We start from the raw sequence: 16,000 nt of genomic DNA, 5'->3' as shown, positions 1-16,000 counted from the left end.
TATAAGCCTGTATCAAGCCTCCCCATGTATCAATGCTCCCTAGTCTCCCCTATTTATGGAAATTGTTAAGAAATTTTAATCTACAATGAAAAAAAAAACGCTCTCTAAACTAGTTGTCTTAAGCCCGGTTTCCGAGGTGGTTCAATAACCATATTAACTCTAACTATGGATGCACTGACGTTAATTTTGTTTCTGAAGACACTTTCACTACTTCGTCACCAGTCAATCATATAACTAGTCGATTTCACTTGAACTAGATAATTCTCTCGAAAATTCTATCACTAGATAATAATAATGAAAATAATAATTTTATTTGCAGAAACTATAAATACATGCTCCACAAATAAAGAATATTCCCACAAAGGCTTAGCCTGTCTGTGGGGTGAACCATCAAATTAAATTCCCTTTCACAAGCAATACCAAAAAGAAACAAAAAAAACAAGGCATCATAAACACACAATAAAAAAAATCATTATTTCAAGCATACTGGGAAGCCAAATCCAAATCCTAAACTAGTAGGTATGGTACAGATAAACGGCCATCGTCGACGGCCAAGGTTTTGAAGTTTTTCTTTCCGACCAGGCCTCAGCAACTGAAATTATCAGTTATGTGTCCATTAAGTTCCGATAAATGGGGCTCAGAAACCAGGCATCAGTAACAAGTTTCAAATGCAGAATTCTTGCAGCGCGCGAGTTGTACAACAATTGAGACTCAAGTAACGAGAGCTCGACTCAGATGGAGCGGTCACATTCTGAGGATGCAAGACACAAGACTTCCCCGAAGAGCTCTGTATGGCGAATTCACAGTGGGAGCCCGGAAACCAAGAGGTCATTATAAGCGGTTTAAGGATATACTGCATCAATCCCTAAAATCAGTTGATGCTAATCATAAGCGGGAACAACTAGCGTTAGATAGATCACAGTGGATGTCTTTGGTCCACACTCGAGAAGAATACAGCGGCGGCCAGATCTGGTTGGTGACTATCCATGCCCGGAGTGTGGAAGGATCAGTACATCTCGGCTGGTTCTCTTCAGTCACAGGAGGGCACATAGTCGCAAGTAGCCCTAGAAAATTAGGGTTTGATAGTACCGAAATTTTTTTTTCAATCTTTAATTAGGTTTATTCTCGGTAACGGGATACAGCAATGAATGAATGATGGACATATTGAACTATTTTCTGCGAATTGTACTTTAATCATCTAATCTACCTGGAATCCTCATACGACCTACACATATTCACAGATATTTTTTCCAACTTCATTGGTCCTCTCCCCCTCAGTATTTTGTCCTACGTAAGGAAATGGTGACGGTGATGGTTTTTTCCTTAATGGGGCATTGCCCTCAATTTGGGTTATCACTGCATATGCAAGTTTAAACTGAATAAGTATGAGTTTAATTCATGATTTTTTCAAATTCACTAAAAACTATTCAAAATCATCCTTCAAATATGGGGTTTTAAAATTTAAATCGCTTTGTGCGGCGTTTACGATTTGGCAACAGCGCATACAAGACAATGAAAAGAACAATGTCCGATCAGCTTGTTTATAAAATAACAGCTGTTGATCTACAGGTGCGTACTTACTGGCGAGCTTCAACTGCAACCGGCCATAAAAATCCCATAAAATTTTACGACCTTCCTCGTTCGTCGCAGACTTCATAGACAGCCATCTTTGTATATCTCATCAAGATAATGCATTTGTTGTCCTTTACTGTCAAGGCATATTTCAGTCGATGTTGCCAGCTTGTGCAATTCTCACAAAACGCTTTAAACTTTAAATACCCATTTTTATTTTTCATTTTTAAGTGCTTAAAATAATTTTTTTTGGGAAACGGTTGTAATGGTTATTTCAAAATGTGACGTTTCAAAGATTTTCCATAGAAAATACATCATTTTCGTCAGAAGGAGTATTCCCTATTGGTACTAAGCATTTATAATTCATATCTCCAATATAGATAAGAAAAGGAATCAGGATAAACAAAATGAATGATGTGAAATTAGATTTATTATTAATTACATATTAGTCAACTGATAAAATGGAATGGTAAAAGATATTGTAAAGCAATAGATAGTTATCATAATAACTAAACTACTTTTTGTAGACGTAGCTTTCCGCACCACCACGTCCGAATCCACCTGGTCCAAAAAGTGCCGAATAGCAGGGGTGATTGCAATAAGGCTTTCCTTCGTGTTCGGCATGAGAACCTGGTGTTAAAGTCTTATTGCATTTTTCACAACGCAAGCATCCAGCATGCCAGTCTTTACCCAAAGATGTTTTTCGCTCAGCTGTAATAAAAATAGAAATCGGTTATTATATTTCATTTGAAGGTGAATGTGGGGCTATAACATTGATGTATTGATTTTGAGCAAGGGAAAGGGAGGAGTGGTTTGACAATGATATAATTCCTTCATTTAAGATGAATTACGAATTCGAAATGAACCTCTGCCAAAAATAGGTTTCCCAAATAGTTCCCAACTTTTGAACCTTGCACCATTTTGTAAATAGGTATTTTTATCTCACTTCGATTTAATAAGCTGTTCTGTTGTCTTCTTTATTGTTTTAATTGTTATTATGGAACAGTTCAAAAATGAACAATAGTAAGTTCTGATTGTGAGAACTTATTATCAAACTTTTAGAGTTAGTTAACTCTATGTATCTTTGCTTAATCAAAATCATAAGGTGAACTGCTCCTTCATCACAATCGAAACCAGGAAGAAGAGAACAACTATTTTGCTAACCAAATCGTGTTTAGCTGAATATCCATGATAAGAAAAGGGCATTAAAAAAATGGTGCTCTTGCAAACTTTTTGGGACACCGTTTATTTGAACATGACGACTTTAAACCAACTCTTGTGGGGGTGGGAGGATTGCACGTTATATATTATTTTCTATTTATATTTTATTTTATCAACTTAGGAATATACACACAGGTGATTTTCACACCCAAGAAGGTATTCACAAAATACATATTGGAGAAATGTGTACAATGTTAAAATAGTGATAATAAAGAAACAACAATCAGGATTCACATAGTAAACAGAGAAACTTTCAGAAACTATATAGACAAAAAACCAAATATCAGAATGAGAAAAAAATAATACACAAAAGAAAATGAAGTTACCGAAATATTTTCTGAACATGTTAGGCTCAACTAAGATGTCTAAAACTCGGGTGCATTCACTGATTCGATTTTGTATTTGATTTCGAGGGGATATGGGATCAGTTTCGTTTTTCCCACTGTAGGTAGCGCTGTTTAGAATTTGACAGAGCATTGTCATTTGATATTTGAAAATAATTTGAATACTTTCCTACGACGTACGAATATGTTGTATTTATAAGCGATTATTGGTCTGTGAAAATGTATTAGTTTCGAAAAAGGGTGTAGAACATTCATGTCGTTCAGTAAGTTCAGTTTTCTGTATTCTCTTTCAAGAGCTACAGCTAAGAATTCGGTGTTATTAGAATTTGAAGCAGAGCCAAATCAGATGAACGAACATTCGGGACCGATATAGCTAAGTTTTATGGAAACTTCAGCAATATTTCTAAGAAAATGTATTGGAAATACGTAATGTGAATTGTGAGCATGTATTAAGCATCAGAAATACATAAATCTATTCGAGTCTGTTACTTCAAATATTCTTCCTGAGTAGATATAGTGAAAATTCCCTTTTCGTCAACTGAATATATTGGATATTTGACCAATCAACTGTGTTTTATTAAAATCATATTGAATTACCCCCTCAAGAATTCAAGTTTTCAAACGGAAATTATATTGAAGAAGAACAGTAAATTCTCCTTCGAAACCTTATTCGATAGTATTGAAATACTGACAGATTTGTTTTTACAACGAAAATTGAACTGTAAAACACAAATATTCCTTAACAGCTGACAAAATGGACCAGTTCATATTTTGAACTCGTTGATAGACATTCGATAACAACGCAAAACAAAATAAAACGAGAGAGTATCATTGGACTTCCTTTGGTAGAACAAGGATAGAACGAAGCAAATGACATGGTGGCGCCGCCACGAAACTGATCCCATAGAAAGAGTCGTGGTTATAAAAGAACTCTAAAAGAACTTCTTTTAGAGTTCAATGTTGTCAGTGGAATAGTCGAAAATAATAGGATGGTGAAAGAATTGAACGGAAATGTCAAAATTAATTCAGGATTAACTTATATCCCGAACTGAACAACCGGGCTTAACGCCGTTATGGACCATTCTTCTCGGAAGTTCATATTCATATTATAATTATTAGTCGATAAAAAACTGAAGAATTTCCTCGTGTTATTTTTTAATTCATCCCGGATTTTTTGATTGTTTGGACTCGGAATGTTATCTTTTAAATTCAAGATACTAGCTCTGTATTTTTTCAATTTAGAAGGAAACTTATTCTTTCTCTTAATGAGTTGAATAATCGCCTTCGAGCAATAGTTCCTACTCCTTTAAACTCAGAGAAATAGAATAATCATTCAAAACTCTACTGGTTGCTCGAAATGAGACAAAGCATTGACGACATTTTCAAACTATAATTTCGGGCTTATTTCAAATGGCTCACCCCGTATTTTATTTCAGCATTCGATAGCAAAATTCATTACCTTTGAAAAATTTGCTGTGGAATGCAAAAATAAAATACGAGGTGAGCCAGCAAATTTTTCAAAGGTAATGAATTTTGCTATCGAAAGCAATAATAAAATATCGGGTGAGCCATTTGAAATTAGACCGAATTATAGTTTAAATTCAGCGTCTTTTTACTTTTTTTGAATACGTATCAATGTAATCAATCATTATTGAATGCTGTCCATTAACTGAAAGGTTTTATCGAATAATAAAATGAGTTTCGGAAAATAGGTTTTCATTTGTTTGATGAATCTTTTTCGAACACAAGATATCACTCATCTTTAGTTCTCTCATATGACCATTACGTACCAAAACACCAAAAATTCAAAGAACGCAACTCTTGATGAAACTGAATTGGACGCTTTAATGAATATTTGGACCTTTTTTGAAAAAGAAGTATACTTCATATTTTCTCGTATAATGCGCAGTTTTATAGTCAGTTTATGTTCAAAAATTAAAAATTATCCGTGAAATTTGAAAAATTGGGTACTTTGGCTGAATACAACTCTGTTTAAAGTATCCAGAATGTGTAGTGTCACAGATTAAGCCAGTAATTCTGAAGGTAATTAAGTTTTTTCAGGCGTGGCATAGCTCATTATAATATTTACAATATCTTTTCACCTGAATCAAAAAAATGGCATAGGAAAAAATTATTTTTTTTTATCCTGAAGAATCTACTATTGAAATATTTGTATATGTATATTTATAAATTATTATGTATATATTATTATTTGTTTAGGTTCCATATGTTCAATTTTTATGACCTCTTGAATTTTGCGAATGTGCGAATGCATGAATGCACGGATTATTATTTATGATAAAATATATGATATATTATGTACCTATATCGAATAACACGTGATTTATTATAATATATTCCAAATGATTTTTTATAATGTGCTCTCCTTGGTAGATTCAGCTTTCATTTTCTTCACTCAGTTACAGAATCGGGTGAAATGTTGCACGACAGTCTTAAAGCGAGAATAATCGTTTTGTATTTTACTTTATAATTCTCAATTTGTTTGTTGATAAAATTTGTTCGGAGGCATTAGTGCTCTCTCTATTGCCAAAATATTCACGAGACTACGGGATTACTGTGATTACAAAAACGAGAGTCTCGTGAGCACCACTAGACTACTAGAGATGAGCAATATAATAGTTTTTTTCCTATCAAGTGCGGAAAGTGATACTTGCCCGCACGAAACTGCCGTTGCCCGAACGATGCGAAGCAGAGTTCGGGTAAGCAGTTGAGTGCGGGCAAGACACTTTACGCAAGAGTTAGGAACAATATTTTTTCTACAAGCGCTTGAAATATATAAATGTATCCATTTAACGAAACAGATCATATCTCATTTGATTAATTCATATATAATGACAGACGTTATTCTGCATGTCGTTACTAAGGGTTTCTCGCAAATGCGTGCGGGAAAGAAATATGGATTAGCAGGGGTTTTTCCCGCACGCAAATCTTATAGAATAAATTAAATTCTATCATGTCTCTATGCACCGAACGTAAACGATGAGTAACCCATGGTAACGACATGCAGAATTACGTCTGTCATTTTATATGAATTAATCAAATGAGATATGATCTGTATCGTGCAATTGATATATTTATATATTTCAAGCGCTTGTAGAAAAAATATTGTTCCTAACTCTTGCGTAAAGTGTCTTGCCCGCACTCAACTGCTTACCCGAACTCTGCTTCGCATCGTTCGGGCAACGGCAGTTTCGTGCGGGCAAGTATCACTTTCCGCACTTGATAGGAAAATAACTATTTCAGAACTCTTTCCTAAATAAGATATCACTCTATATTTGGGAATAGTTTCTACTTGAAAATGGCAAACTTTTTTTATGGCCGCTTTGAATAACTTTTTCGCAAGCATCCTGTCTATTGATTCCGCATTATAACCATTATTCACCGCGATCTGTTCAGTTATGTTTAATTCTTCTAGTAAGATTAATTTTTGAAAGAGGAATATTTAGTTATCTATGCATACCTTTATATGCAATTATAACATGCGTTCAAAAAATTCGTCGTCAAGTAGGCTATGAAATTTTGAAGGTTGGTGTTCGGTGGTTGAACGTATGTCTTTCCTTGAATCAGGTTGTGTATTCCTTGAATTACTCCATTTCCTCAAAATAAAAGCAATGATGACATTAACCTATTGTAACGTGGTTTCCTCGGAGAAACTTATCTCGAGCGCCAGCTATTCTTTTCACTAGGAAGAATAGCAAACCTAGCAGAGTAGCTGCTAGTCGGAGACAGAGTTCGCTGTTATCTAGGGTGGTAGCGATAACGAAGTAGTCAAAATTAAATTAAGTACCAGTTTATTCACATCTTCGGAAACTGATTATATAAACAACGGAAATATGTGTAGGTATGAAATATGAGCGAATCGATCGGCAAACATACATTCTGGACATTCGATCCGATCATGAGCACTTTATAAAGTTTATACCGGGTACAGTGAAAAATCAAAGGTTGTTCAATAAAATGCGCCAACCAGAACTGACGAAATGGATACTAAGGATGACCTCGCGAAGTGAAATGACTTGCTATACGGTATCGGGATGTAATTAATTGTATTTCTCCAGAAACGAAAGGAACACAATCAGGGCGGATATACTCGAGACTTTTATTCACTACCCCAAGAGCTAGGCCCCATGACTGATAGCGAAGAAAAGGTCTATTTTGAGCGCAACTACGGGATTTCACTGACGACGAGCGGTATCTCTTATTCTCTACCCCAAGGGCTTACGCACCATGACTGATAGAAAAGAAGAAATTTCTATTGCAACACTTATGACGCGGGAACGCGAACAGGGGGGTTAACGGGACTTCCTCTTCACTACCCCAAGGGCTTACGCTTCACGACTGATAGCGAAGGAAAAGTCAGAATCGCGAAACAGGGTAAAGTACGGCAAAAGATAACAGAAAGCGATACAGTACAGCAGTGTCAAAGAAGTAACCGGTGTAGGTCTAATAAAGAAACTGAACGGTATAGACGGGGACCTACTTCCTTTATTTCAAGGCACTCGCGGAAAACGAAAAATAAAAATTAATTTCCAAGAGCACTTACCCTCGCAAAACTAAATTTACTTTAAATTTGTGGAACGGCTCGTTGTAAACACAGGTAATCAAAGAAGAATCGCAGAGAAAAGAGGCCGTCGCGGGGAAAATCTGCTTTTATAGGCAAATCCCCCACACGTTAAAAATCTGAAAATTCCAGAATGCGACAAGAGTGAAAAATGTCGTCAGCTCCGGTTTATCGCATATCAACATCAAAAAAACGTCGAAATCTTCAACGGCATGCAAAAAAAACAACGTTAAACACAGATAAACGGTTTTCTACATTTACTCTGCTTATCGGAATGAATGCATTGAATAAATATTTTTAAAATCGGAAATGTGAAATGAAAGGAATAAAGATGAATTCCAATTTTCTCAGAAAATTCGGATTCATTACACTATACATCGTAATTTAGTATGGAAAGTGGAAAGGCACTTTTTAAAAAAAGTTACATGTAAATTTCACCCAAAATGAAAGCATTTCTTTCATTGTGTAAGATGACAAGAATCCAAACTATCTGAGGCGGTTAGAACAATTCTCCGTAAAAATTTTAACCTTCTACTATTTCCATACGTAACAGACATGAATCTTGAACGGATCGTGGTATTATGTTTTTTTTTTTGTAATTTATTATTTCAGTAATATCAATTAAACACAGTAAGAATCACAATATGTTTATTAATTCTCTATAAATATTGAATTGATATTTGGTCACTCCAGCCACTTGAGATAAGTAAAACCCGAACACAGGTTTGTGGAGCTTCTGTCATCAAATTTTCATTATTGCTGAACTCTGGCGTTTTCTTCTTTGGTCGACCACTCCTTTTTTTTCCATCAACACATTGCAAAACAGACAAAACAGTACTATGGAAAATTGATAATAATCTAGCAACATTGGGATACTTCTATGAAGGCGCCGGAACAGAATATTTTCTCCTTCTATTTTCTCCCCAATTTTGAAGTAGGATTCAACAGTAAAAGCTTTTCACACATCCGTAAAAACCATCTTTATAATCTGCTGATAATTTTAATTTAACAACAATCCAAATACTAAATTGACAGTTCAACTGGAAAATAGTATAGCACAAGCTAAGAATTACGTTTAGACACGAAATATATCGACGTTCAAAAGTCAATAGCCTACTTGATGACGAATTTTTTAACACGGGTGTGTTGAGTTTCTATGAATTGTCATATCCGCATATGAAGGTTTATGAAACATCGCGAAGTCGTGCTTATTATTGATTTTACTAATCCAAATCCAAATTCCATATCCACCGTGAATTGAACGCAAGGATGTACTGAAGAATTTATTCAACTGACGATCAGTCCCGAAGAAACACGTTAGAATCATTTACGTTCCTATCGTATCTGGCATAGACACTTTATATGTCAAAATCTGGAGAAAATATTTCACTGCCATGGCCTATTAGACGTTTATGGAAACTAAAATCATAATATTGAGCTGAAAATTTCGACAATAAACTTTCCTTCCAATTTCCAAAATAATTTCCGATCTCTGCAGCTTCAGGTTGTACTGGAAAAACCAGTATATTTTCGCATCGTAGGATAGCTAATTCGATGAAAAATATACCACATGTAATTCATATTTTCTGTAATTTTACAAGGCTTCCCTTTCAGAATGTTCCTTGTGAAATTCCAATGATTATCGTTGGTCACAAATAACCCAAGATTTTGTCTGTAATTTCACTATTTCGTACTCTCAATGCACCCTGGGTAATAACTAAACGGTTATTGGGATTCTCATGAAAAATGAGTCATAAATTAGGCTAAGGACGTTTTTAAGAAAAATTCTTTACCATTTTCAATTTTTCCAATGGTGCATTCTTCCATTACTTTAGATATTTGTGAAACACCTAGTATAGAGTGGGATAGAATCATCAGGCCCGGATCTAGGGGGGGGGCAAGCGGGGCGCTTGCCCCGGGCCCCAGCTTAAGGGGGCGCCAAAATCAACCAGAGGTTAAAATTTTTTTACTTTTGATTTTCTCGGAAAAAATTAATTTCCTAGTGCTAAAATGGAAACTGTAGAATGGAAACATGATAAATCATCACTATGCCTAAAATCTTTAAAATCAATGAGGGATCAATTAACTGCATATTCAGTCATTTGCGAATGACCGCCACACTTATATAGGAAATAGTTTGAAAGATCTGATATGTTTACACTGCGTCGCAAGCAGTAAGTTCTTTGCCTGGGGAATTACCGACTCATCGCCTTCTCATCTGGAACTAAGGGCCAAAATTTCCGATTTTCTATAGACCATAACATAAAAACTAATATTTTCAGCATAATTCGGTTTGCATATTCGTAATCTATGCCTTAGTAAAAACACCAATTTTGGTGAAAATCGGTAAAATCAAAATTTTTTCAAATTTTCCATAGATGTACCGAGTTTTTCACCATAATTTGAGCCCCCCTTTAACTTTGTTACTAAGAGAGGTACAAAAAAATATTTTATACAAAAGTTTAAAGAAATTGAGTTTTTTAAAATGTTTTCACAAAATGAAATATATACAGAGTGGGCGATTTTTTGAAGAATATTTTTGGTCTCCGATCAAAACCGAATTCACACTAATTCGAGGGCGTAGAACACGAATATGCAAACAGATATTTTGAAAAAAATTTATTTTTCAAGTTATGGTCGATGAAAAATCGGAAATTTTGGACCTTCGCGGAAAAATTCATAAAATCTGAACTGTTCGTGATAGATGGATGAAGTGTGGTTTTTTATATTCGCAAAGAACCAATTCATCACCAAAAAAACAGCAAATGACTAGTGCCTTTTTTCTAGCTGCTACAGCTCCTCAAAGTTGACCAATATTTCCGAAATTTTGCACTAAAAGTGATTTATTCCTCAAAATACTGATCCTCCAAAAATCTAATTGCATATTCGTGACCTACCTTGAATTCATATGTAAAATGATCCGGGTCGATATATGTAGCTAAAAAAAAATAAATTTTTGTTCGGAATAATTTCGTTCATGAAGCGCGGGTAAAAACGATAGACGAGGGCGGGTTGCAAACGACATACTTGTGAATACAAACTTTTTTATTTTTTGAACGATTGCAACCCTAGTCATTTATTTTTACTAATTCGGGGTCGTAGATTACGAATATGCAATTTTTGGGAGTATTTTTGGAAAAGAATAACTCTTACTGGAACAATGAGAAAAAATATCTTTTGATGGAACAATGGGAAAAAAATTAGAGTGATTTTTTTCCCAAAGTACTCATCTTAGGAAAAATCTAATTGCATATTCGTAATCTATACGACCTCAAATTAGTGAAAAAAATAGCTCGGGTTGAAAGCGATGACGAATATGCAATTAGATTTTTCCTACGAACCTTAGAAGGAGGGGGGAGGGGGGCGCCATCATGAATTTTTGCCCCGGTCAGAAAAAATCGTAGATCCGGGCCTGAGAATCGTATATTTTCAACATATGTGTAGGTGTAGGTAATTTGCATTATTCCGAATTGATTAGGTCATGCTGACTAAACTCTGAACTTTATAAATCTCCCAACTATTTAGAGAGATGAGAAATTGTTTGAGAGATGATAAAGAGATAAGTTTAGCTTTTCACAATACGAATTCCTATTACCACGATATTTTCGAAGTTGAGTCAACAAATATTGATATGTGCCGGAAATTTAAGCATTCTGAATATTGGACATGAATGAAGAAATTTTCCAAAAGTTACTCTACGCTTCATTACAATATTTTATTATTTGTCAGGCATTTTCAGTTCTCACCTTTCAAGAGGGAAAATAATATTCGCGAATTTCATTATTTCAAGGAATAAGATGCTAACAACGATTACATAGGCTAACAAAAAAATGATTTTGAATTTTTTTTTTACTTCAACATAGCAAAGTTGGATACAAAGCCTACAAGAACAAGTGAATACTTTCACACATGGAGATTGAAACCAAATCCAACTAAGTCGCAGTTTATCATCTTTGAGCACATAATACCCACCCAAATTCATCAACTATTTATAAATGGAGTAAATATAAAACCCTCAAAACATAAAATTTTAATGCTCACACAAAGATTACAAAGAAAAAACCAGAGGCACACATTTTGCCTTGTTAATATACATGGTGAGTCTTTGACTGGTACAAATATATATAGTAGATTCTTTAGGTTAAAAAAAAAACACTTTTTTCTTACACCATTTTTTTCGATTCGGCCCTGATAAAAAGATGAGCTGTGCCACTCCAGGAAAAACATTCATACCTCCAGAATAACTAGCTAAATCTGTGGCACTACACATCTGTGTATCTTTTAAACAGAATTGAATTCAGCCAAAGTAACCAATTTCTCAAATTTCATAGATACTTTTTGATTTTTGGACATTAAATTAAGAGAAAACGGCGCATTATACGATAAAATATGAAGAATACTTTTGTTTTCCAAAATGGTCAAATATTCATTTTTCGTACTTTTAAAGAGTTGGGTTCTTTGTTTTTTCTGGTATGTAATGGTTGTAATGAAGAAACTGAAAGACTCTGGGTGGAATTTTGTGTTCGGCAAGAGTCACCACATCAATAAAATATTCTATTCCGGAAATCATTCCATTCGATCAATCGTTTGTGAGATATAGCTGAAAATTACAATTTTGACGATTTTCAACAGCCTGTATCTTTTCGACCAAGCCTAATTGGAAAAATGGGAAAAAAATTCTGCTTCCCTCAGGAATCTTCTGATAAGTCGGTGAGTCGCCCTGCCGTGTGCATAAGAAAATTACCCTGAATTCATTTAAAATAGAAATTTGGAAAATATATCCATGTTCTTTATGGTTCAATTGCTTGATGTTAAATAATAAAGTTCTCACATACGATATCCAGTATTTATTGCACCTGAACCTCAAGGTATTTTCAATGTGCAATATGCATTGAAATAATGGGGTATTTTCCTAATTTTCAAAATATATGTCATAAAAATTCGTATAACTCAAATATCTCGAAATATATTTTTTTCGAATTTTAACATATTGCATTTTGCCTGTATTCGATTACGAAAATTCTGATTTCAGAAGTGATCTTGTGAACATTCTACGTCATTTTTACAATCCGGCAACGCCCATTTGTGTCAGTAATGGTCATGAAAGTTTTCTGATCACCATAGACGTAATAAATATCAAGTTTGATGATCACATTTGACAATAAAAACACACAATGACACAAAATATCATCGGTTTTAAGAAGGTAAAGACACAGATTACAGAAACAATTTTTTGTAATCTGTGGATATCTTCTTGATTGGTTCCAGTGTTGTCAAATTAACAGAAATTACTATACTTCAATAAAGGCATTCTACGTCACAAGCTTTACATAGTCGAAGTTTCGAAGGGTGTATTTCTGAAATGTCTGAATTTTGAAGCGAATCTTTTACGTGTTGGATAACTAGTAGAAAAAGCTTTCCAAAAATAATCTCAAATTCGGTTTTGGAGTTTTAGGAAACTTGCCCATTGAAAAACTACCATTTTATTTTTCCAAGTATATTTTTCTATTAAACATTTCACGAATGTGCCTTTAACATACATTCCAAAAAGGGTTTCTTGTATCATTATTCCCTAATATTCGATACTTGCTTCAACATAACATAACAAAATTCATCATTAATGTGTTTTTTATCCTTATTTCAAAATACACAATCACCAATGTGAATAGATTTTCTGTGACTGCATTGGATGTTACTTTGTCTTGTGAAGCATAAAAGCATAATACTAGTAAGCCAGGAGATCCATTATGTAGGTAGATTCAACCTTTTCGGGCTGATTAACCTCGGATGTCCCTCCACCCCAAAATTTTTCGAAAACGAAAGGCAATCTGGATATGTATGGATGGGGGTCATTTGGCGCCTCAGTTAACTTTTTTATCTCGGTAGATAATCTCTCGTCTTCCAGAAATCATTTCACTGTCTGCTTTTTTACCTTTTCTATGGTCCTTTTTCGTTTAATAACGTGCGTTCAAAAAAATTCGTCGTCAAGTAGGCTATGGAATTTTGAACGTGTCTAAACGTAATTTTTAGCTTGTGCTATACTATTTTCCAGGTGAACTGTCAATTTAGCATTTTGGATTGTTGTTGAATTGAAATTATCAGCAAATTATAAAGATGATTTACACGGACGTAAAAAAAGATTTTACTGCTGAATCCTACATCAAAATTGGGGAGAAAATAGAAGGAGGATGGAAATATTTTGTTAGGCGACTTCATAGAAGTATTCCAATATTGCTGTAGATTATTATTAATTTTATATAGTACCTATTTTTTTGCGATAGGTTGGCGGAACAGGTATGTTCAAACAAAAAAGAAAGTGATCGACCAATGAAGAACACTCCAGAGTTCAGCAATAATGAAAATATTATGACAGAAGCTCCACAAACCTCTGTTCGGGTTTTATCTCAAGTGGCTGGAGTATATCTATTACAATATGCCACACGATTTTGAAAAAAAGACATCAATTTGTTTCCATAAAGATTGCGACATGTTATCAGAAAATTGAAAAGGTTGTGATTACCTACGCTTGTAGCATCCAAAAAAAAATTGGAGTTCGGTATGCATCAGTCAAAGGCAAAATGTGGGACCTATTTTCTTTTATGGAACTTAAACAGCAGAATGTTATGAAGGAGAAAGCATCACGCTTTTTCATAGCTGAATTGAATTTTGATGAATTGTCCAATAGCCATTTTCATGTAATTCAGTTCTCTAGTTTAGTCATGGATTTTCATTAATGACTGACCAAATGAATTCAATATTTATAGAGAATTAATAAACAAATCGAGATTTTTACTGTGATTCATTCATATGACTGAAGTAGCTAGAACCTTTTAATAAAAAAAAAAAAATTAACAAAATCAATTCAAAATTCATGTCTCTTACATATGAAAATAGTGGACGGTTAAAATTTTACGAAGAATTTTTTTAACCGCCTTAGATTGCTTGGATTCTTGTCATCTTACCCGATGAAAGAAATGCTTTTCCTACGTTGGGTGACGGATTCAAGAAAACTTTTCTAAAAAGTGCCTTTCCACATTCCGTACAAAATTACAATATATAGGTTAATGTCATCATTGTTTACATTTTGGGAAGATGAAGTAATTCAAGGAAAGACATACGTTCTGCCACCGAACATCAACCTTCCAAATTTCATAGCCTACTTGACGACGAATTTTTTTGAACGCACGTCCTATAGAAAGAGAAGAAGATACTGACAACTGAATTAAAAAGACAAGTGCGTACCTAATGCATATATCTATTATACGGAATACAATAAATATATGAACTTAAGTTACACACCACCGTTTCAAACCGAAATCTGAGTAATAAAAGCAACGTAGTAGAGGTATAAATGTACCTAGGCAGGAACTAATCGGAAATTGTTATTCAGAATTGGACAGCTCGCCTCCTTTCTACTCTCTCTGCATATTCTATAACCGGAAAAGTGTTGGAATTCCTCGGGCAGCATTCGTTTTCATTGTATAGTATAGTCTAGAGTACAAAACAGAATGTGAAATAGAAAAAGAACGGTTAGAATTGCTAGCCTAGTCCCGACAGTGGAGTAGGAAAGAATTAGTTAAAATGAACTGAAAAAATATCTGTTATTATCGTGATTTTTGCGACTTGTTCTTAGGATTGAGGAGCTAGGCCAAAAGGATTCGTGGTCAGAATCTGTCCGTCCATCCGGTCGTACTCTAATATAACTCAGGAAAATTTTCAGAGTAGGGTCTCATCCCAATTAATACCCAGGGCAGTAACGAAGCTCAAAAATGTTAAGTGTTAATTACTATTCGAGAAAAAAAGAATGATTTGGGTGCCGTTCTGATGAAAAACTCTATTCGACAAGACAAATCGATAGATATTCCATGTACAGGGTGTTTCATTTGATTCAAAACCAAATAGCAAAATAAAATATCTGAGTTCTGGTCTGCACTTTTTTGATATGTCATTGATATGACAATAACTGTGAAATTTGAAAAGAATTCTCTTCATTCTCATGGCATTGCCTAAATTGCATATGAATTTCAGTCTTATAATTAATTTCATTGAAATCGTTGTGGTTCGTTAAATGAATAGTTGTCGAATATTTTACTTTTATAATTTCAGAAAATTAGGAATATCTTATCTTCGAAATTATTATTACCTATACAAGATAAATCGGAAATGTCTAGCAATATTTCTAGGACTGAGAAAATATCAAAACTAAACTGGGTGGTTTCTGTCTAATGAACTTATGTCCGAAACCCGAAACCACTTATTAAGGGTGGTATAACTCATGGAA

At 34.3% G+C, this 16,000-nt stretch overlaps 1 protein-coding gene across 1 annotated transcript in view; it reads right to left on the bottom strand.

The window, feature by feature from the left end:
* Positions 1–1,984: 1,984 nt before the first annotated feature.
* The window catches only part of LOC123322720 (cysteine-rich protein 1-like), a 31,396-nt gene continuing 17,380 nt past the window's right edge, over positions 1,985–16,000 (bottom strand). Inside the window, exon 2 of the mRNA XM_044910707.1 lies at positions 1,985–2,283. Coding sequence (XP_044766642.1) covers positions 2,087–2,283 — 197 coding nt within the window. The 3' untranslated portion in view covers positions 1,985–2,086. The remainder of the gene's footprint in view (positions 2,284–16,000) is intronic.

This window comes from Coccinella septempunctata, chromosome 1 (genome assembly GCF_907165205.1).
Source record: "Coccinella septempunctata chromosome 1, icCocSept1.1, whole genome shotgun sequence".
Classification (NCBI taxonomy): domain Eukaryota; kingdom Metazoa; phylum Arthropoda; class Insecta; order Coleoptera; family Coccinellidae; genus Coccinella; species Coccinella septempunctata.
This window is presented reverse-complemented; position numbering and strand designations above follow the sequence as displayed.